The 22968-nt window shown below is 36.9% G+C and overlaps 1 protein-coding gene across 4 annotated transcripts in view; it reads right to left on the bottom strand.

Annotated features, from left to right (window-relative positions):
* The window catches only part of LOC150106466 (G protein-coupled receptor kinase 2-like), a 550841-nt gene that overhangs the window by 301205 nt on the left and 226668 nt on the right, over nt 1-22968 (bottom strand). For 3 of the 4 annotated variants that reach the window (XM_090392458.1, XM_090392461.1, XM_090392459.1), the window contains exon 5: nt 11316-11413. In XM_090392458.1, coding sequence (XP_090248584.1) covers nt 11316-11413 — 98 coding nt within the window. The remainder of the gene's footprint in view (nt 1-11315; nt 11414-22968) is intronic. The other variant, XM_090392462.1, reaches the window with a different exon arrangement.

Below are 22968 nucleotides of genomic sequence, written 5' to 3'. Positions count from 1 at the left end.
TGAAACAAGAAAAATCGAAACAACCTGCCAGCATTAATTCTCACAAAAAAAAAGTTTCCACATCAATTTCACCAGGGCCTAAACAGTAATATAAACAATGCGCACCACCACCTACAGTCATCTAAACAAGAATTACAATTCTTATCAGAACCCTAACTGGCAACCTCAACAATCTGTTCACCTCAACTGCCCAAACTACACATTACACAGTTCTTTCTACCACAAGGGCAGCACTTGTGCATTCATTAGAAATGACATACCATGCCAAAGATTGCAAAACCTTGAATCCGTTCTCTATGCTGTTTGATCTGCTTTGGCTCAAAATTTCCCTACCAAACCAATTTGCCCTTTTCACATGCTCTCTCTCTCTCTATCACTCTCCAAATCCGTTAGCCACACTGATCTCTTCAGTTATCTCTCTCTAAAGCTCAACTTTCTATGGTCAAAATATCCTAATAGTGAGGTCATCCTTTTGCCACAGAACTTCTTGAGGACTTCAACATCCATAACTCAAGCTGGCTTACCTTCTCCAGTTTCACCAATCAAGCAGGCAGGGATGCCAAGATGTTTGCCAATGGCAATGACCTATTGCAGGTCATCAATCTCCCTACAAGATTACCTGACAACTTCATCTAATTTTCCAATACATTTGATCTTTTCTAATAAGCTCTCCTTCCAAACATAGTATGGATGTCAATTCTCCTCATGGTAACTCAGATCACAACTTCATACAAGTTTCTTTTGCCACAGAACAACCTTCACCCACCAGTTCTCATGACCCCCAGTGGTTTCCATTCCTCCTTCCCACGATCAGAATACTGTTTCAGTTCTTCTGATCAAAACACCTGATCACACCAAATAACAGAAACCATCCTCTTAGGAATGAAGGTCTTCATTCCTTTTATTCCACTCCAAATTCACAGTCACCATCCAAGCCTTGGTTCTCAAAAAAATGTTCCAATGCAATAAAAGAAAAACCTCTCCATATCACGGATAACTCAAGACCAAAACTCTAGATGCTCACTGTGCCTATACTGAAGCTCACAACAACAATTGTAAAAGAATCATCACCAAATCTAAATGAAAGGGCCAAATGATACAAACTTGCCTTCTGCCCAAATGGCAGTTGCTCCTTCTGGTCCCCTGCCAAGGCCACTGGGCACAACTTTTGTCCACCCAGGTTTCCACCATGCTTGCATCCAGATGGTACTGTAATCACTTCACCTAAAGTTAAGGCTGACTTACTATATCATGCTTCTCTTCAAATTCCTGTATTGGTGACCTAGATAAAATTCCCTCCACTGCAACAGCAATGGCTCTCTTCATTTCACCCATAGTCCTCCACCAGGAAGAAATCCGAAGAATCCTTAATAGCCTGAATGCAAACAAAGCATCTGATGCTGATGGTATCCCACCTATTCTGTTAAAAACTTGTGTCCCAGAACTAACACCTATTCTGTATCGCCTCTTCAAGCTATTCTATGAATAGCTTGAAGAGACAACATAGAAACATACCCATCAAGAAATCCTAAAGAAAGGTGATGAAAGTCAACCAACTGCTCTCCTTTCTGTTCTCTTTAAAATTATGGAGAAGGTCATCAATAACCAATTTTTGAACCGCCTAGAGACCTACTAACTAATCAGTGGCCAGCAGTACATATTCTGCCACACAATCTACAGCTGATTTTCTTGCTTACACTACCCACTTCTGGACTCAAGCCATGGATAAATTCAGATAAACTCACATAGTTGCCCTCAACATTTCAAAATATTTGACTCGGTTTGGCACAGGGGGATCTACTTTGCAAACTGCTATCCTGTGGTCTGTATTCCACACTCTGCAACTGGATCACCAACTTTCTCACTCACTATGTAATGATGTATTGTTTCCTCTGCTCAAATTTCTCCACCAATGCAGGAGTACCTCAGGGTTCTGTTCTTTTTCCCACTCTCTTCCTATTGTATATAAATGACCTGCTCTCATAGACTTCCAATCCTAACCATTGCTTTTCTGACAATACTACACTCCATTTCTCCTTTGCATATGACAAACCTTTATGTGCTCAAGTATTAGAATCTCCAAGATCCACCACAACCAATGGCCTAAACTCCAATCTCCTAGCTATATCCCAATGAAGCAAGAACAACCTTTGTGACTTCAATGCCACCAAAACACAGTACTGTCTGATCACTTGCAAGAAAGAGCTCACACTACCTTCAATAACATCCAGATAATCAAAACACATTCAGATTTCCCTATACAGACTTTCCTATACCTCCAACCTTTCCTGACACAAACACATTTAAACCATAGCTTCTGCAACTGAAACAAGTTATTATTATTACGTAATACCTCCAGGGAGTCCAAAGACTCATTGAGGGAGGGCACCTACTCTACAACTCACTGTCTTCACCACTCCAACAACTGCAACTGCCTTCATCATCTACACCAAAGCCATCTACTGCTGACCACCCACCACTAGCATTTTCACAGACAATTGCAAACATCAATGTCCATGGCAGGATTCGAACCTGCAGCTTTTTGGCTGAAGAGCAGATATGCTAACCACTCAGCCAACCAAGTTGGTGTATTTGGTGTTGGTTTCACAGCTGCTAACTCTATACAAATCTCAAATCTGTCCAGCCATGGAATATTTCTCCCATATATTTGGAGTGATGCACCAAAATTTTCTCTAAGATAACTCGATTCCATCCAGAAGAGGGCAACCCAGTTAATTAATGATCTCCTCTCTCACTTATCCACTTCAATCCCTTTTACAGGCATTCAGTTTCTGCCTTGCATCTCTTCTATAGATACCTTCATGGATAGTGCTTTACTGAAATGGCCACTAATATTTCTCCAATTTCCTTCAAAATCATTTGAACAAGAGATGGACTGTAAATGGATGCTAACCAACACCCATTTACAGTTCATCTTGAAACTTATTGAACCAACTTGCAAGAAAGAGCTCACACTACCTTCAATAACATCCAGATAATCAAAACACATTCAGATTTCCCTATACAGACTTTCCTATACCTCCAACCTTTCCTGACACAAACACATTTAAACCATAGCAATATTAAATGAGTGGCGCTAGTGTCCTTGGTAAATGTGGCGGTCGAGTTAAGCTAGTCTAGAAAACGTGTTTTTAAAGTTAAATATAGTGTGGCTTTTTGTCACAAATTGTGCTAAAATTGTGCATCGGTTAGAAACAAGTGTCCTTCAGTGGTATTATTGTTTAGAACTGTGTTGTATATATTGTGTTTTCACTGCCGTTTGTTTCACTATATCAACGTGTAAAGATGGCGTCCAACAAGAAACGTACGTCAGCGGCGCGCAGGACTTCTACTATTACACGAAAGGCTGGCTCAGCGTTAGATTTTTCGCAATGGATGCGTTGCGGAAACTGCTACATGTATGCACCGAAAAATGTGAAGGATCTGTGGTCGGTCTGGCAAAATGAAAAGAAAGAAAATGTCGACGTATGTGAGAAGTGTCGGGATAGGCTGGAGCGTTTAGGAATGGAAGCTGACATCGGGACCGTAGCGGAAGAACTTCGGCGGGAGTTTATGAAAATGAAAAATGACCTTCATCTTCTTCATGAGGAAGTGGAAGTGATCGGTAAGGAGATACTGGAAGTTAAAGCTGAGTTTAATGTGTTAAACAGAGAAATTAGGACTATAGAGATTACTTTAGCTGAAGTAACTAGAACAGGATTACATATGGGTGAGTCTTTGGTGAATGATTCAGTAATAAATAGTATGGGAGTGATTGGGAGTCAACATAATAAAACCACAAGTGGCCAAGAAGAAATGAGATGTAGTGAGAGTGGGGGGGTAAGTAATAGAGAGTTGAGTAATGAAGCTGGGAGAGTCATGCTGAATAGTGTAGAGAATGAGTCCATGAGTGTGAACTTGAATGAAGTTAATAGTGGTAAAATATATGGTGATTCTATGATTAAGGGTATGGAGAGTGGTATGCATGAGGAGTGCTTGGCTGATGGTACAATAGAAAGAGTGGCTTTAGCAATAAAGAGAGGGCATGAAACAGACAAGATGATAGTTATGGTGGGTACGAATGACCTGAGAGGTAGTATAAATCGGGTAGGAAAAGATTTAAGAACATTATTAGATATTGTGAAGAGGAAAAGTGTCAATGGGAGAATAGTGTGTGCTGCCTCGTTTTGACAATTACGAGTTAAGAAGACGAGCAATGATAATGAATGATATGATTGCAAGAATGTGCAGAAAAAGAGGTCTGGAGTTTGTTGATGTTTGGAGTGTGTTTGAAGGAAAAAGGCAGTTGTATGCTAGAGATGGACTGCATCTTAACATGGAAGGACATAAGAAATTGAAGAAGTTATTGTTTTCTGAACAGGTTGAAGTTATTGGGCAGGGAAACTAATATTGAAAAGGTTGAGTGTAAGAGAGAGAAACTTTAGCACTGATTGTGTATTTATTGATCCTTATAGGCAGAATAAATTGCAGAAGAGAGGGGGAAAAAATCGGCATAGGTCTACGGTAGTTAGTGACTTATATATCAGTTCTAAAGCCGGTACAAGATCTAGAGGGAATCTGCAATTTTTGTATACCAATGCTAGAAGCATTAGAAATAAGAGAGAAGAATTTTTGGCATTAGTCAGTGAAATCTCACCAAAAGTTGTAGGCATTAGTGAAACTTGGCTGTCAGCAGAAGATGTGGTCACTGGAATTGAATGTGATGGGTACAGTATTTTCAGGGAGGATAGAGAAGATAGAACAGGAGGAGGAGTACTGTTGATGATAGCTGATGTGTTGCAGCCAAAGAAAGTAGTATATCATGATGATAGACATGTAAATGAGAGTTCATTTGAGGCAGTCTGGTGCGAAATAGTGACCAACGCAACCAAATATACAGTTGGATGCTGCTATAGGCCAGGGAGTACAGGGGGAGATATTGAATTCATGCATCAGCAACTTAGTGCAATGAGTGAAGGCTTAGTGATTATTATGGGGGATTTTAATTATGGTGATATCAATTGGAAGGAGGAAATATCACGTAGCAAAAAGGAAATGGAGTTCATACATCTGCTACGAGATAATTACTTGAAACAGCACGTAACTGAAGGGACACGTGGTGTGAGAGTGTTGGACCTGGTTATTGGTTCAGAGGTTATGTGCATAAGTAAGGTGACCTCGTTACCTCCAGTTGGTGAAAGCGATCATGTGGTATTGACTTGGGAGGTTGCAAAATCTGTGGATTTTTCTATTAAGAAGGGGTATGTACGAAACTACAGGTTAGGCAATTATAACAAGCTTCGGAGTGAGCTTGCAGCCATCCCATGGCAGAACATATTGCAAGGGAAAGATGTTAGCAGTGCTTGGGATAAAATCAGTGGGTATCTGAGGAAAGCAATATCAGATTGTGTCCCCATGGTCAGGAGGTCAAACAAGGCAGGCATTAGATGGTAGTATCAAGCTTGAACTACAAAAAAAGAAAATGTTATGGAGAATTTACAAGGAGAAGGGCGATCAGGACACCCATGAGCAGTACAAGGCTCAAGCTAGGAAGGTTACCAGCATAGTAAGAAAAGCTAAATCAGATTATGAGAAGACCTTAGCCAAAGAGATCAAGGGTAATCCCAAAGAGTTCTTCCGCTATGTGGCAAGTAAGAGGAAGAATGACTTCGGAAGGATAACCTTAGTGGGTGCTGATGGTATTGAGGTGACAAAATCAGATGTAATAGTCGAGTTACTGAGTGATCACTTCTCAAAAGTCTATCACCCAAGTGAGGATATCTCTATACCTATAGCAATACCTAATGTGAGAATTGAAGCTAAAGAATCAGAGGTATTAAATATATTGCGAAACTTAAATGCAAACACTGCGGTAGGCTTAGATGGAATATCAGCTCGGGTGTTGCGTGAATGTGCAAATGAATTGTCAACCCCTCTTACCTGGATATTTAATTTAAGTTTGAACTCTGGTATGGTCCCTAGGGAGTGGAAGTTAGGCAAAGTGGTTCCTTTGCATAAGGGTGGCTCTAAAACTGCAGTATTGAATTACAGACCAATCACCATCTCAGGAGTAGTGGTAAAAGTATTGGAAAAGTTGGTTAAAGACAAAATTCAAGAATGGGTCGATCAGGATATGATACTCTATAGAGGCCAACATGGTTTTGTTAAAGGTAGATCCTGCCTTAGCAATCTATTAACTATCCATAATAGAATAACATCAGAGTTGGACAAAGGAACTGGCTACACAGTGGTACTTCTGGATTTTGCTAAGGCTTTTGACAGGATACCCCATAGAACACTGTTACGCAAATTGGAGCAGATGGGAATGGATATTAAATTGGTGATATGGATAGGAGAATGGCTCAGGGAGAGATACCATAAGGTGGTGTATGGAGGAGCCGAGTCCAGAATGAGGCAGGTGACCAGTGGTGTGCCTCAGGGCTCTGTGCTTGGGCCAATGTTGTTTAATTTGTATATAAATGATATAGGAAACAGCTTAAAGGGAGATATTCAGTTGTTTGCTGATGATGCAAAGTTGTGTAGTGCAATAAAAAATCAAGCTGATGTTGAAAGTTTGCAGGAGGATTTAAATAAGCTGGTAAAATGGGCAAAAGAAAATGGATGTCAGTTCAATGTGGAAAAGTGTAAAGTCTTGCATTTTGGGATTAAAAGATTACCAGCTGTGTACTACATAGATGGAAAGGTACTCCAAGAGATTGATGAGGCTAGGGACTTAGGGGTATTGGTAGATAGGGAGATGATGTTCAGAGGACACATTGCTAAGGTGTCCAAGATTGCACATAGGATTACTTGGTTGTTGAGGAACACACTGACATCCAGAGATAAAGAGGTTATTATTCCCCTTTATAAAGCATTGATACTTCCACATTTGGATTACTGTGCTCAGGTCTGGTCACCTGGATTCCTTGGAGATGAGGAGGCTGTGGAGAGGGTTCAGAGAAGAGTGACCAAGTTGGTGAGTGATATAAAAAATGCTCCCTACATTGATAGATTGAGAGCCTGTGGATTGCAGAGATTGGCTGATAGGCGAAGAAGAGGGGATATGATAGAAACATTCAAATTACTAAAAGGTTTTTTATAGGATTGATGCAGGGGAAATGTTTCAGCTGTGTGATAGTGATGGAAGAACAAGAGGTCATCTCTGGAAATTAAAGAAGAGTGTGGTTAACAAAGGTGTCAGAACAAGGTTTTTTGCCTGGAGGGTGGTGAATGAGTGGAATTCATTGCCTGACTTTGTTGTGAGCTCTTCATCTGTAAAGGAATTCAAGAAGAGATATGACAGATATTGTTTTGCTAGTTTGGGTCTCCCGCGATGAGTCTACTGACTCCATGGAGATACCCGTAATAATAATAATAATAATAATAACTTCACTGCTTCCTCTTTCATTCCATCTACTTCTGCTCTTTAGAACAGCTTTCCCCAAAGAATACAATCTCCAGCTATTCAAGCAAAATGTGAACAGATTCCTTCTTTCTTCTTATCTCTTGCTCATGCATGGTACTAATCTGCTGTAGGTCTTGTGACCATTCATGTGTGAGTCGGATAAAAAAAAAGTATAGATAAGGAGGTGAAAGTCCTACTGTTTACGGGCCTAAACTGGCTGCATTTGGATTTCTGTACAAGGATCTGGTCACTATATTGGTGATAAAGCTATATATTTCCCTTTATAATATATTTGACAGTAGAACATAAGGGAGACTCCAAATCAGTACTTTCCTGCATTGCTGAGAATGGAACTTGTTTTTCAAGTTCCACCCCTTTGTGAATACCGTACAATGTGGAAGTCTACATCACATAGCCAAAAATTTGATAACTCCTAGAATTCTTCTTTCTATTCATATAAATAAAGTGGATATTAAATCCATCATTTCAAAGCCATATATGGAAACTATAAAAGTTTTGTGTGAAAACTGACCAGAGAGCTTGTAGGAATACACTCGCTGTCACACTACGAGTTGCCCTAGCCGAACCTTATAGGAAGCAACACATGCTCAAAGCACCTGTATATTCGCTTCCTGTTGGTCCATTTTGATAAGGTTTCACTGGTCTCAAAGCTGTTTCAAACTCACTGGTTTTTGTCAGAAACCTAAGAGAGCAAACACTCTCAGTACTAAGGAACTTGAAGCATTGGAGAGGTGTATTTTCAGTAAGTGAACTCTCAGTTGGTGCGTAAAGTATTTACTAAAATAAAGAGCCAAAAGGCTTCACTTCAGTGATGCAAAATTATATAAATTAAATGGATAGTAAATCCAACATCCTTTCAAAGCCGAATACAGAAACTACAAAAGTTTCTTGCGAAAACTGACCAGAGAGCTTACGGGAATGCGCTTGCCACCATATTACGAGTTGCCCTAGCAAAACCTTATACAAAGCATGAACACTCAAAAACACTGCTCTCTTAGGTTTCTGCCTGATCTCTGGGGAAAACCAATGAGTTTGAAACAGCTATCAGAGTGAAATCTTTCAAAATGGACCAATAGGAGGCAAATATGCAGGTGCTTTGAGCTTGCATGCTTCCTATACGGTTTGGCTAGGGCAACTCGTAGTATGGCAGCGAGTGTATTACTGCAAAACTCTCTGGGTCAATTTTCACATGAAACTTTTATAGTTTCTGTATTCAGCTTGAAATGATGTTGGATTTAATATCCACTTAATTTATATAATTTTGCATCGCCAAAGTGTGACAGTCTGACAAGTTTTAGCAAAACTTGTCAGAATGAACAAGAGCCTGTGTAAAAGAGCCTGTGTAGCTCAGTGGATGTGGCGTTTGCACACCACGGCGCTTGGCCGCACGAAGGAAGACTTGGTTTCGAGTCTAGTCAGCAACTAGAGGAAATTTTTCTAAGCATTTTTTCGACCGGTCCCCGAGTTAGTCGATCTCTGGCACGGGAAAGCGGGTTTTTCCTCCTGGAAACTCAGGTTTTTCGTCCCGTAAACTCAAGAAAATCGACCGTAGAACCCACATATTTTTCAGACATTAAATATATTGTGTTAGGGTTAGGGACCACGAGATGGTGGCACATTTGAGCCGTCTCTCTTCACTGTGTACTGCTTAATTAGTGATAGCCTTGGGCCATCTATCTCTGATTGGTACCAGTGGAGATTGAACTGCCCACTCAGTCTCCAAAAGTTAGATAGGGCTAAATGGCCTCGCCTACTCCCGTATACGGGAATAAAAAGTCGTTAGCTGATGAACAATAAAATTTCCACAGTACAATACTGTAAAGCATTTGTATGTCATATTGCTTGAATATTGGATCTCCAATATTCAAGTACCTCTATTTGATGGTACTGGCTGGAAGGCAATCCCATTTTTCCAAGAAAGATCCTTCCTTTAGGGTATCCTTGGAACTTCAGTATGTTTGAAACAAAGTGTTGTTGTTATCAGTACCCAACTATGGAAGTTCATGGCAAAAAGAGGTTAAAGATTTCTTTATACCAAATTTTACTTTTATTAATGGAAAGAATGTCAATGCCAGAATTTTGTAGCAATCTTAGAGATAAGCACATAATGTTCTAGTAATCAGGAACAATCTCAGCTTTTGCACTAATATAATTATTGACTCAAATAGGGGAAGATAAAAACCCAGGTAGTACCAGAGAAGGTCTGCACATGTGTGATTGGTGTGCAACATTTTATGGATTTTTGAAGCTGTATCGCTTAAATATAAGAATTTTAAGAATGGATGCCCAAAGTCTACATGCTTCTTTGATAACTGAAGAAATGAAGAGGTTATTATTCCCCTTTATAAAGCATTGATACTTCCACATTTGGATTACTGTGCTCAGGTCTGGTCACCTGGATTCCTTGGAGATGAGGAGGCTGTGGAGAGGGTTCAGAGAAGAGTGACCAAGTTGGTGAGTGATATAAAAAATGCTCCCTACATTGATAGATTGAGAGCTTGTGGATTGCAGAGATTGGCTGATAGGCGAAGAAGAGGGGATATGATAGAAACATTCAAATTACTAAAAGGTTTTTATAGGATTGATGCAGGGGAAATGTTTCAGCTGTGTGATAGTGATGGAAGAACAAGAGGTCATCTCTGGAAATTAAAGAAGAGTGTGGTTAACAAAGGTGTCAGAACAAGGTTTTTTGCCTGGAGGGTGGTGAATGAGTGGAATTCATTGCCTGACTTTGTTGTGAGCTCTTCATCTGTAAAGGAATTCAAGAAGAGATATGACAGATATTGTTTTGCTAGTTTGGGTCTCCCGCGATGAGTCTACTGACTCCATGGAGATACCCGTAATAATAATAATAATAATAATAACTTCACTGCTTCCTCTTTCATTCCATCTACTTCTGCTCTTTAGAACAGCTTTCCCCAAAGAATACAATCTCCAGCTATTCAAGCAAAATGTGAACAGATTCCTTCTTTCTTCTTATCTCTTGCTCATGCATGGTACTAATCTGCTGTAGGTCTTGTGACCATTCATGTGTGAGTCGGATAAAAAAAAAGTATAGATAAGGAGGTGAAAGTCCTACTGTTTACGGGCCTAAACTGGCTGCATTTGGAATTCTGTACAAGGATCTGGTCACTATATTGGTGATAAAGCTATATATTTCCCTTTATAATATATTTGACAGTAGAACATAAGGGAGACTCCAAATCAGTACTTTCCTGCATTGCTGAGAATGGAACTTGTTTTTGAAAACAAGTTCCATTTTAAAACAAACCCATGCAACTTTCTCAAAAGATGCATGGGTTTGTTTAAGGGAAAGTCATGCTTTAGTAACTTGGCTATATATTATAATAATGTGACTAGTGTATTGGACAGATGAGAAGCTTATAAAGGGATTCATTTGTTAAAGCATTTGATTGAGTACCACATGATAAACTACTGTTAAAATGAAGAGGGGATTAATTGTCAAGTGGTAGCTTGGTTATAGGAATGGTTGACTGATAGGAACCATTCCTATCAGTCAACAGATTCATTGAGTGGGGCATCAAATTACTGGAATACCACAGAGTATCCTAGCAGGTGGAACACCACAGGGTGCCCCACTTGCTAGGGACCAACCATCAGTTTGCTGATAATGCTAAATTAGGAGCAATGTTTTGACATTAAAAATTTGCAAATATCAAAAACAAGTATCCTATTAATGACTGTATGAATGACCATTTGCAAATTGCTACATTTATGTACAGAAATTTTTATAGCTTCATAAGCAGGGAAAGACGGACATGCAAAAAAAAAAAAAAAAGACATCTTAAAAAAATGGCATTTAGGAATGAAAAAGAAGACAATTCACAGAAAAGTGTTATTTGAGTACATTTAAATCAAATGAAAGTACCTTGCACATTCCATAAATAGTTCTTTATTTGCTGTGTGAAGATTTGATTTGCATCTTTCTAGTAAGTCTTCATTTACAACCTCTACATACTCACTGGACTTGAAAATAGAAAAGAAATATATTAACATGTTATCTTTTCTGAAAAATAAATGCATAAACTTAGTAGTCAAAAGTTGTGCTTTATCTTAATTACTTTTAATGAACAACCTCTACATTCTATATATAGAGTCAATGCATGCAAAAAAAAATATAACAGGATCTTTATATTGGTGATAAAGCTACATATTTCTCTTTATAATATATTTGACATTACAGCATAAGAGAGAATCCAAATATAAAAAACAAACATCAGTTGCAGCTAAAACATACAATAAGAAATCTTACTTTAAAATTTCTTTGCAAATGGGAGCAACTTTGTGCTAAATACCACTCAAAAACATGACCGTCAACCATCAGTGATAAAGAAGTATTGTATTTATTGGGACTGTAAAGAAGATCATCATATAACATATCATGGACTCCTTTTGTGTAAGGTATTACTGTTGCAGCACTGCTATTAAAGCATGCTTCATTTGTTTGTGGCTTCAATTTGTTTCTGCAAGTTTCCCCATTAGAGAATACTAGAAACAGAACAATGCACTTTTCAGATTTGTGAAGGAGAACAAGAATATCTGATGTAACTGAATAGTTATTGGAGCAGTCTCTAATAATTTTTCTCCATTCTCCAATGATAACAGAACTAGATATTCCTAGACTGAGTAAGAATATGGTATAAAAAACTCCTAAATTCCAGATGATAAAGGACAGTTCAGATTCTCTATAGGAAAAACCCACTTGGACATGACCATTGCATTATAAAATCTGTTACGATTTTAAAGAGATATCCTTTCATGGCTAAAGATACGTAGTTGGGAAGAGACATGTAAAATATTTTCTGATGATACCTATTTATTTAGATCATGCATATGATTAAAACCTCAGGCCATCAAAAAAAAAAAAAAACATAACTGTGCATACAAAAATGGAACTGTTCTGATTAAAAAGTATACATATTGCATAATTTTGAAAGAAGCACTGGATAGGTATTTCAAATGTGTCTGCTCCACTTACCCTGCATTTACCAGATCATTCACAAAGAAAGTATTACTATCTTGATATTTAGATGACATTACATTATAGGTTTGGTGCAGTCTACTGTTGAATTCAAGGAAGTGAAAGCCCTTATAAACAGCAAACGATCATTTGATGGAGCATGTCAATGATTCTGCTTATTTTAAAGAAAGAACTCTTATAGGATTCCTGTTCAAGTGTAGTTTTTTTTTAGGTTGAGTGTCGTGTCATAATTTTAAAATGTTGATGTATCTGTCTGAATTTTTAAAGCTAAAATTATCTAATTTTTTATGAATGTTATAAAAATTACATGCAAAGAAAAAAAAAAAAACACCATATTTATTTGCCATAATACAAGTGATGCTCTAGACCAAGTTTTCAAAACTGGGCTAATGATGCAAATCAAAATAAATCAAATAAATGCAAATCGAAATAAACTTTTAACATTTTCATATATTATTTTAAGCCAAAAGGGAAATATTTAATCAATAGAAATAGTGCTCCTTATCTTCTTGGAGAATAACACCTACTCACCCTTTTTTTTTTTTTTTTTTTTTGAGACGTTATATGATTCTTGAGGTTATTCAAATATACAAGAATGGGTTAAGACCTAAGTGCTGGGAAAAACTCATAATAAGAGTTTAATGGAAAGAAACAGCACTAGAAAATGATTAAAAATAGTACTTAATGCTTCCAGTATTTCATCTCAGCTAGAGAGACATCGTCAGGCAGTACAAAACAAGACATAACATATGCACAAAGGCAGAATAAAAAAAAAAACTGAAACACATGGACAAAAGACTAAAGTCCTAACTAGGTGGGGCATCCTCTATGGACACCTGTAGGTGGCCTAAGATGTAACTGAGATCTCAAAGTATTAATGTTTCCCAGGAAGTTTTATCCAACCATATTTATTTAAATTAGACTGATTTCTAAGAGCAGCAGAAGATTCAATAGACAGTCTTTCTCCTCTAAATTTACTGTGATGGAGTATAATGGTCTTTTTCCAAATGATTCTGTGAGCTGCATCCAAAGCATGGTCTACAAGGCCAAGTTGACCATAGTAATGACTGCAGATGTACTTTTTATGTTCTTCCATTCAGATGGTAGCTGATTTTCCTGTCTGTACATGAGTACACCAACTTGCAGGAACAAGGAACTCTATATATACACCTGAAACTGAGGGGAGGGAGTTGGTCACAGTAAATTTAAAAGAGAAAGACTGCTTTTAGAATCTGCTGCTCATAAAAATCAGCCTAATTTAAACAAATATGGTTGTATAAAACTTCCCAAACCATGGGAAACACTAATACTTCAAGAACTCAGTTAACACTAATACTTCTTCAAGAACTCAGTTTACATTCTAGGTGTGTGTGTGTGTGTGTGTGTGTGTGTGTGTGTGTGTGCGCGCGCACGTGTGTGTTACAAGTCTCATTTTGTACTCCATGATGATGTTTATAAGTGAGATGAAATACTGGATGCATTAAATAGTATTTTTAATTGTTTCCTAGTGCTGTTTCATTCCATTAAACTTTTATCATGAGTTATACAAGTGTGCGTGTTAGGAGAGGGGATCTCTATCTCTTTATCAAGTTGGCAGTTCCATTATTTTATTTGGCTACTTATCATCTATTAGAAAAGGACTTACAATCTAACCAAAAAGAAATTTTATTTATTTTGAATTCGAAATTAATTCAATCTAAATTTACTATTCGAATAATGTACTTCAAATGAACAATAAATTTATTCCATTAAGTTAAAAATAAAGAAATAAAGAGTTTAGCATTTAAAAAAAATTTAACAGATTTTGCAACTCCCATTTAAGTGATCCGTCTTTACAGCCAGCAAAAAAAAAAAAAAAAATGATTATGGAAGGTTGACTTTGATTGGAGAAAATGGCCTAAGAACAACTACTGTGGAAAATATAGTAGAGATACTTAATGAGCAGTTCATAAAGGTCTTTCTTTCTTGGGAATGAGACATCATGGAGAGTTTGAGAGCAGTTAATGATGGGGAGGATAGAGTGACTAAGTAAGGAAGAAGTATATGGGGAATTGAGCAAACTTGATGTTAATAAGGCTGTGGGACTTGATAATATATCACCACGTATTCTGAAGGAATGTGCAAGGGATTTGGAATCTGCATTGACATATTTTTTTTAATGAGTCTTTCAGTGGGTTGAGTTCCAAATGAGTGGAAGGAGGGCAAGATTGTGCTGTTTCAATAAAGGAGGGGATAGAACTCAAGCATCAAATTATAGGCCTATCTGTGTGTCAGGTGTTGGAGAAGCTGGTGAGAACCAGGATCCAGAATTGGGTTGATAACAATGGTATTATCTTTGGATAGTATGGAATACTATCTTATGGATAGTATGGAATTGCTAAAGAGAAGGTCATGTTTTAGTAATCTACTTACTTATTACAATAAGGTGATGGCTTCACTGGACAGAGGAGAGGGATAACAGTGTATACTTAGATTTTGCAAAGGCTTTTCATAGTAACCACTTGATAAGTTGATAGTCAAACTAGAGCGGATGGGGTTGGATATTAGATTAGAGCATTGGATCAGAGACTGGCTATCTGATAGATATCAGCAAGTTGTGTATGGAGGAGCAATATCCCAGAAAAGGAAAGTCACTAGTGTTGTGCCTCAGGAGTCTGTTTTAAAGCCACTGCTGTTTAACCTGTATGTTAATGATATTGGCGAAGATTTGGATGGGGATATTTTTTGCAGATTTGTTGTTTGGGATTGTTCGCAGATGATGCAAAGTTGGGATGAACTATGAAGAGTAGAAAGATGTGTGGCCTTACAAGAAGACTTAAATAGATGAAGTGAATGAGCACAGGAATGGGGATGCAAGCCAAAATAAAATTTGGGTTGAATTTATGCTTGGTGGGGATATATTGTTGGAGGTGGAAGAAATAAGAGATCTTAGGGTGATGGAGGATAGAGATCTGAAATTTAGGGAACACACTGTGAAAATTGCAAGGACAACACAAAGAATTTTGGGAATGATGAAGAGGACACTGACTTGTAGAGGTAAAAAGATTCTTGTTCCATTGCATAAGGCTCTAATTAGGCCACACTTGGACTACTGTGCACAGATTTGGTCACCAGATTTTCAAAAAGATGAAGAGATGTTGGAAAAAGTCCAGAGATGATTGACAAAGGTAGTTTTGGATCTCTGGAATGTAGAATGTGAGGAAAGTTTGAGAAGATGCAATTTACAGTTTAGTGGATGGGAGGAAGAGGGGTGATATGATACAGACCTACAAGTTACTAAAGGGTTGTTATAAGATCACTGTTGAAGAGGTTTTTACAGAAAATGGTGGGAGATCTAGGAAGAACAAGAGGTTATACTGGAAGCTGTATAAGGAGGGTGTGAGTGTAGGGTAGTGAGAAGCAGAATTTTTGCATGGGGAGTTTTGAATGATTGGAATGCATTGCCTGAGAATGTGGTGTCAGCAGAGAATATGATTGTGTTTAAGACATGGTATGATGAGCTGTGTGTATGACAAAAGGACCTCCTAGATGAATCTGACTCCATGGGGTCATAGGATGATAATGATAATAATCATCATCATCATCATCATCATCATGCATATCAAGGACTTAGGCCTAGCATGGCATTAGAAGTCATTGTTGAATCGTTTAAGAGGACGTCCTGGTTTTCTTTTTCCTAATGGCTTGTACTTTAAGGCTTGTTTTGGTAATCTTTCTGTTTTCATTCTTTGAACGTGTTCCATCCATTTATGTTTATATTTTTTAATTTTTTCTATTACTGGTTCTTGGTTTAATTCTTTCATAATTTCTTCATTCCTTTTGTGATTAAATAGGGTATACTTTGCAGTTTTTCTCATAAACTTCATTTCTGCTGTTGTTAATCTTTATTTGTCTTTTTATTTTATTGTCCAGATTTCGCTTCCATATATTAAGACTGATAGGGCTAATGTGTTGTATACTTTCAGTCTGGTTTGTTTTTGAACTAGGTTTGGTTTAAATATAGAGTTAATTACACCTGTTATTTTAAAATATTTTGCAATTTTTACGTTTATATCTTTTTCATTTTCATATGTGATCGTACATCCTAGGTAGTTAAATGAATTCACCTGTTCTAAGATCTCGTTATCTATTACTATTTTAGTTCTTGCTGGATCTTGTCCTTTAAAGGCCATAGTTTTTGATTTTTCTGTTGATATTATCATACCATAATCTTTGGATATTTCATTTAGATCTAAAATAGCTTTCTGTAGTTTATCTTCAGAATTTGTAACTATTATTTGCTCGTCGGCAAAAAGGGGAGTGTTTAAGTTCACTGTAGGAGAAAGTTTAATTCCTTGATGTAACTTTTTATTCCATTTTATTATTATTTCATTTAAGTAGATATTAAAAAGAGTTGCTGAGAGGGGACATCCCTGTCGGACCCCTTGGTTTATCTCTCTCGTATATGATAGCTCGTGATTTAATCTTATTTGTATTTGATTATTTTCATATATACTTGTGATAGCTTTTAGGATATTATTTGGCATTTGTTTTTCTTTTAATATGTTAAATAATATGTTTCTTTTAACTTTGTCAAATGCTTTTTCAAAGTCAATAAATGCAATTTGTATTTCTAAATTGTATCCTCTTCTTTTTTCTATTATTAATTTTAGGCAAAAGGCTGGGTCTATACATGATCGTCCTTTTCTAAATCCATTCTGTACTTCTAAAATAAAGTTTTCGGAATATTTGCTATTTAAGATTCTGCTATATATTTTGTAACAGGAATTTAGTATACTGATACCTCTATAGTTTTTAGGGTCATCTCTATTACCTTTTTTAAAGATAGGAATCACAATTGCTTTTTTCCATTCTATTGGGGGGATACCAGTTGAATAAATTTTATTTAAAAATAATTAAGAGTCTTTCTTTGAATCTAGTTCTTGCATATTTATATAGTTCTGAACCTAGTTTATCTTCTCCAGGTGATTTTCCGTTTCTTGTTTCTTTCAGGCTGATTTCTAATTCTTCTTTAGTTATTTCCTTTTTATTTTCATTAATTGTTTGCCAGTTGACTTTTTTAAAATATTTGTCTGTCCACAATTCTGTGTAGTAATTTAGAAATTCTTTTCATTTCAATTCAGTGTTAAATTTTATGTTTTCTTTGGTATCTGCATTTAAGTGTTTCAAAATTTTATATACATTGGGTCTTATTTTATATAAATCATGTTCTAAATTAGAAACAAATTTGTTCCATGATTCTCTATGTCTTTTTCTGACTTCTCTTTTAGCTATGGCTCTTATTCTTTTATATTCTATTTCATATTCTAATCTTTTACTGCTTAACCATTTGTGATACGCTTCTTTTTTCTTTTTGATTATTTCTTTCATTATATCATCCCAGATCTTCAGTTTTTTCCTTTTATTGAATTTTTTGGTCTTTTCTAAGTTTTCATTTGCTGCTGCATTTAGTATCGTTTTTATATTAAGCCATTCTATTTCTATTTCTTCATTTTGTTTTATTTTGTCAAGATATTAGTTAATTCTTTGTTCATATAGCCATTGTACATTTGTGTCATTCAATAGTCTAGTTTTATAAACAAATGTTTCAATTTTTCTTTCTGTTCTTGTTACTTGTAGCCATTTAGGTGGTAATCTTAATTTTATTTTCACAAGGAAGTGGTCACTTCTTATTTCATATTATTATTATTATTATTAAACAAGACCTCATGGAGTCAGACTCATCTAGGAGGTCCTTTTATCTCACACACATCTCATCATACCGGGTCTTGAACACATTCAAATTCCCTGCAGACACCACACTCCAGGCAAGGCATTCCAATCATTCACAACTCTGCACGAAAAAAACCTGCCTCTCACTCCCCTACTCACACCCTCTTTATACAGTTTCCAGGTATGACCTCTGGTTCTCCCCTGATCTCCCACTATTCTCTGTAGAACTTCTCCATCACTGATCCTATAACAACCCCTTACCAACTTGTAGGTCTCTATCATATCTCCCCTCTTCCTTCTCTCCACTAGACTCTGCAAATTACATCTTTTCAATCTTTCCTCATACTCGACATTCCAGAGGTCAGAGACTACCTTAGTCAGTCGCCTTTGGACCCTTTCCAACATCTCTTCATCCTTCTGAAAACCAGGTGACCAAATCTGGGCACAATAGTCCATGTGTGGCCTAATCAAAGCCTTATACAATGGCACAAGAATCTCCCTACTTCTACACATCAGTGTCCTCCTCATCATTCCCAGAAGTCTTTGTGTTGTCTTTGTGCTGTCACAAATTTGGCAATGTGTCCCCTAAATTTTAGATCCTTATCCACTATCACTCCCAGATCTCTTATTTCCTCTACTTCCAACAATATATTCTCACCAAGCGTAATTCTGCATCCCATCTTTGTTTTCCAAATTTTAAAACCTTACATTTTGCAACATTGAACTCACATCCCCATTTGCTTGCCCAATCACTCAATTTATTCAAGTCTTCTTGCAAGGCCACAACATCTTCACTACTCTTTATGGTTCGTCACAACTTTGCATCATCTGCAAACAACTGAATATCTCCATCCAAATCTTCGCCAATATCATTAATATACAAGTTAAATAGTAATGGCCCTAAAACAGATCCCTGAGGCACTCCACTAGTGACTTTCCTTTTCCTGGATATTGCAGCCCCATACACAACTTGTTGATACCTATCAGATAGCCAGTCTCCAATCCAATGCACTAATCTAATATCCAACCCCATCTGCTCTAGTTTGACTGTCAACTTATCATGAGGTACTCTATCAAAAGCTTTTGCAAAATCCAAGTATATTACTGTGTATCCTTCTCCTCTGTCCAAGGAAGCAGTCACTTTATTGTAATAAGTAAGTAGATTACTAAAACACGACCTCCCTTTAGCAAATCCATGCTGTCCATCAAAGATTATACCATTGTTGTCAACCCAACTCTGGATCCTAGTTCTCACAAGCTTCTCCAACAACTTAACCACAACACCTGACACACAGATAGGCCTATAGTTTGATGCTTGAGTTCGATCACCTCCTTTACGAAGTGGCACAATCTTGCCCTTCTTCCACTCTTTAGGGACTTGACCAAGTGCAAGACTCGTATTAAAAAAATATGTCAAGGCAGGTGTCAACTCTCTGGCACATTCCTTCAGAATACGCGGCGATATATTATCAAGTCCCACAGCCTTATTTACATCTAGTTTACTCAACTCCCCAAACACCTCTTGCTCACTTACAGTCAGTCTCTCCTCCCCATCATCAACTGCTCTCAATCTCTTCATGAAGTCACATTCACAAGACTGAAAGATCTTTATGAACTGCTCATTAAGTATCTCCACCACACATTCTGCAACAGCTGTCTTTATACCATTTCCTCCAATCAATGTCATCCTTTCATAATTATTCTTTCTTTTGCTGGCTACATATCGAAAGAACTCCCTAGGATTCTTTTTAGCTTCATTAGCTAACTGCTGTTCATACCTCTCTTTAGCTACTCTCACCAACCAAGTCACTCTCCTTGCCTGGTCTTTGTAGAACTCATGAAATTGGTTACTTCCACTTCTCTTATGCTGCCTCCACAATGCCCTTTTTCTCTGTATTACATGCTTAATCTCTTTATTCATCCATCTCACACCTAACTTATTTAACCTTCTCACCCATGGTATACATTTAGACATTGCATCCACTAAATATTTTTTGAAAATCCCCCAAGCTGCATTGATCTCTTTTCCAGCTAACTCCTCATTCCATGCTACACCTGCAAGCTGTCTCCTGAGCTCTTCATAATCACCCCCTTGTAGTTCCACATATACCCTTTTTTCACAGGGGTCCTTGCACTGCTGGCAACCACCCAAGTAATCACCTCATGGTCACTTTCACCAATTGGTGGATGATTTGATACCTCAATGATAATTACATCCTCCGATGAGATGACCAAATCCAAGACCCTTAATCCTCTTGTGCCCTCTGTTACATACTGTCTGAGGTAGTTATCCCTTAAAAACTCAAGAAACTCATTTTCTTTACTTCCAGTTGCTATCTCTTCATTCCAGTCTATATTGCCATAATTAAAATCACCCATAATAATCACCCTTTTCTTATTTGCTTGGCTTATTTGACTATACATTTCACTATCACCACCATCCACATTACCAGGTCTATAACAACATCCCACCGAGTATTTGATTCTATTCACCTCTATCTCATACCATACTGCCTCAAAACCACTGGCCCCATTTCCCTCTTGCATCTCTACCTTGTATGGACATAACTCTTTCTCTATCATCAATATCCTCGGTGAACTCTAACATCTAGTGAAAATTTTGATGCCTTTTCATTTAGTATAAAGTAATCTGATATTGATTTCCATCCTCTTGCTGCCCAAGTATATTTATGTATGTCTTTATGTTTATAGAAGGAATTCATTATTTTTAGGTTATTATAAACTACAAAGTGAATCAATTTTTTACCATTCCTGTTTAGAGTATGTTCTCCATGTATTCCTATATTATTATTAATTTTCGTGTTTCCAATTCTTGCATTTAAATCTCCTGCTAAAATTATGTAATCATTTTTATTTATTTTATTATATATGTTTTGTAGCTGATTATAAAAATCAATATTATCATGTTCTCTTCCCTCTTCTGGGGCATATAAACCAATTATTGTTAAATAGCCTCTATCTATTTTTATTCTAGCTTCTATTATTCTTTCATTCCATAATTTATAATGTTTTAACTGTTCTGAAAGGGAGTTATGAATCCAAATCATGACTCCTGCTTGTGCTCTTTGGTCTCTGTCAACTCCACTGTATATCACATTAAAATTTTCAGTTCTCATGTTCCTTTTAATTTCTTTTTTTGTTTCAGTTATTACTGCTATTTTAAAATTTCTTTCATTTAATAATTGGCCTAATTCTATCTCTTTTTATGCTATTCCTCTTACATTCCAGTTTGCTATGTGTATTATATTTTGTCGTTTCCATTTTTGTTTTACCTTTTCCATTCCAGGGTCGTTTCCTACAGATTCAATCCGATTATCTTTTTCTGTCAGCTTACTAGTAGAATTATGTTCTCCATGTCAGGGGAATAGCCTGACGATGGAATAGTTCAGTGGTATGGCTGCTACCTTAAGGCTTCTGAACGAGTCTTCTTCCGAATTTAAACCCATAGGAGTAATAGGGTATATTGAAGGAGGAAAGAGTAGATTATAGAAGAATTACAATAAGGTTTATAGAGAGGGCATAGTTGTAAAGCCAGAAATGAAAAGACCCCATGGCCCTCGAGTACTCTAATAGCATAGGGGTCATAAAATAAGAAGAATTGGCTAATAAGGCCTTATAGGAAAGATTAAAATAAGTGGATCTTCCTCAAAGTAGTAGAAGAATAGATAGATTCAGCTAGGGATCCATGGGAGTGCCACTTCCCTTACAATCAAGATGATTGCTCCTTATGGCCCTGTTGGTCCACGAGTCCTTATTCAATGTATTCGGACCATCCCACCATATACATACGCACGCACGCGTGCACACACACATGGTGGGCTCCCCTATCCGCCACCCAGGGGACATGCTCTCTAGGGGTTACAGGATCCCCCGAGAGAATAATAATAATAATAATAATAATAATAATAATAATAATAATAATAACAGGATAATAAACTGTAGGTTGCCATCTGAGTGGGATCAGATATCCTATGAGAGGAAACAAATATAAACCCACTGGACATAATGGCAGTTAGAAAGTTGAAAATTCCAAGATCATCATCATCATTATTATCATCATGCGTATCAAGGATTTAGGCCTAGCATGGCCTGTTCTGGCCTTAGAAGTCATCGTTGAATCATTTAAGAGGACGTCCTGGTTTTCTTTTTCCTAATGGCTTGTACTTTAAGGCTTGTTTTGGTAATCTTTCTGCTTGGAAAATTCCAAGATGAAATACATTATGTATATTTCACATAAATGTATGCACCTCAGAAACAGGGACTAATGGAAAAGGAATGGGGACAACGTACTAAGAATAATTCGTAGATAAGTCAGACAGAAAATGTTTCAAACAAACAAGTACCTGAAAGAACAAATAAAAGTTTAGAGAATGAGATTAATCTTCTTAAGAAAAAGAAAATGACCTCCTAGATGAGTCTGACTCCATGTGGGTCTTAGGATAATAATAACAGGGCAACAAACTGTGGGTATAATATCCACAGTTTGTTGTTCACAAACTGTAGATAATAATAATATTCCAAATATAACAGCTTACTATAGTGAGCAACAAAGTCTGAATAGTCTTGTTCACTTCTCATCAACTATCATCCATAAACTGTATTGCTTGTAAAAGATTAACTTTTGAGCTGACATCCTTAGAAATCGTCAAGAAACAGTAAAATTTTTTCTTGATTTCTACTGTAATTCCATGTTTCAACTCATAAGGCAATTCTTTAAAAAAATCAGATATCATTCCTGTAGTTTTGTTTTCATGTTATTGAACTGATAAAATCTCCATTTTAATCCCTATCATGCATCACGCAAGTC

The sequence above is a fragment of the Typopeltis vanoorti genome, chromosome 5 (assembly GCF_054136105.1).
Source record: "Typopeltis vanoorti isolate ZY-2024b chromosome 5, IOZ_Tvanoo_1.0, whole genome shotgun sequence".
Classification (NCBI taxonomy): Eukaryota; Metazoa; Arthropoda; class Arachnida; order Uropygi; family Thelyphonidae; genus Typopeltis; species Typopeltis vanoorti.
This window is presented reverse-complemented; position numbering and strand designations above follow the sequence as displayed.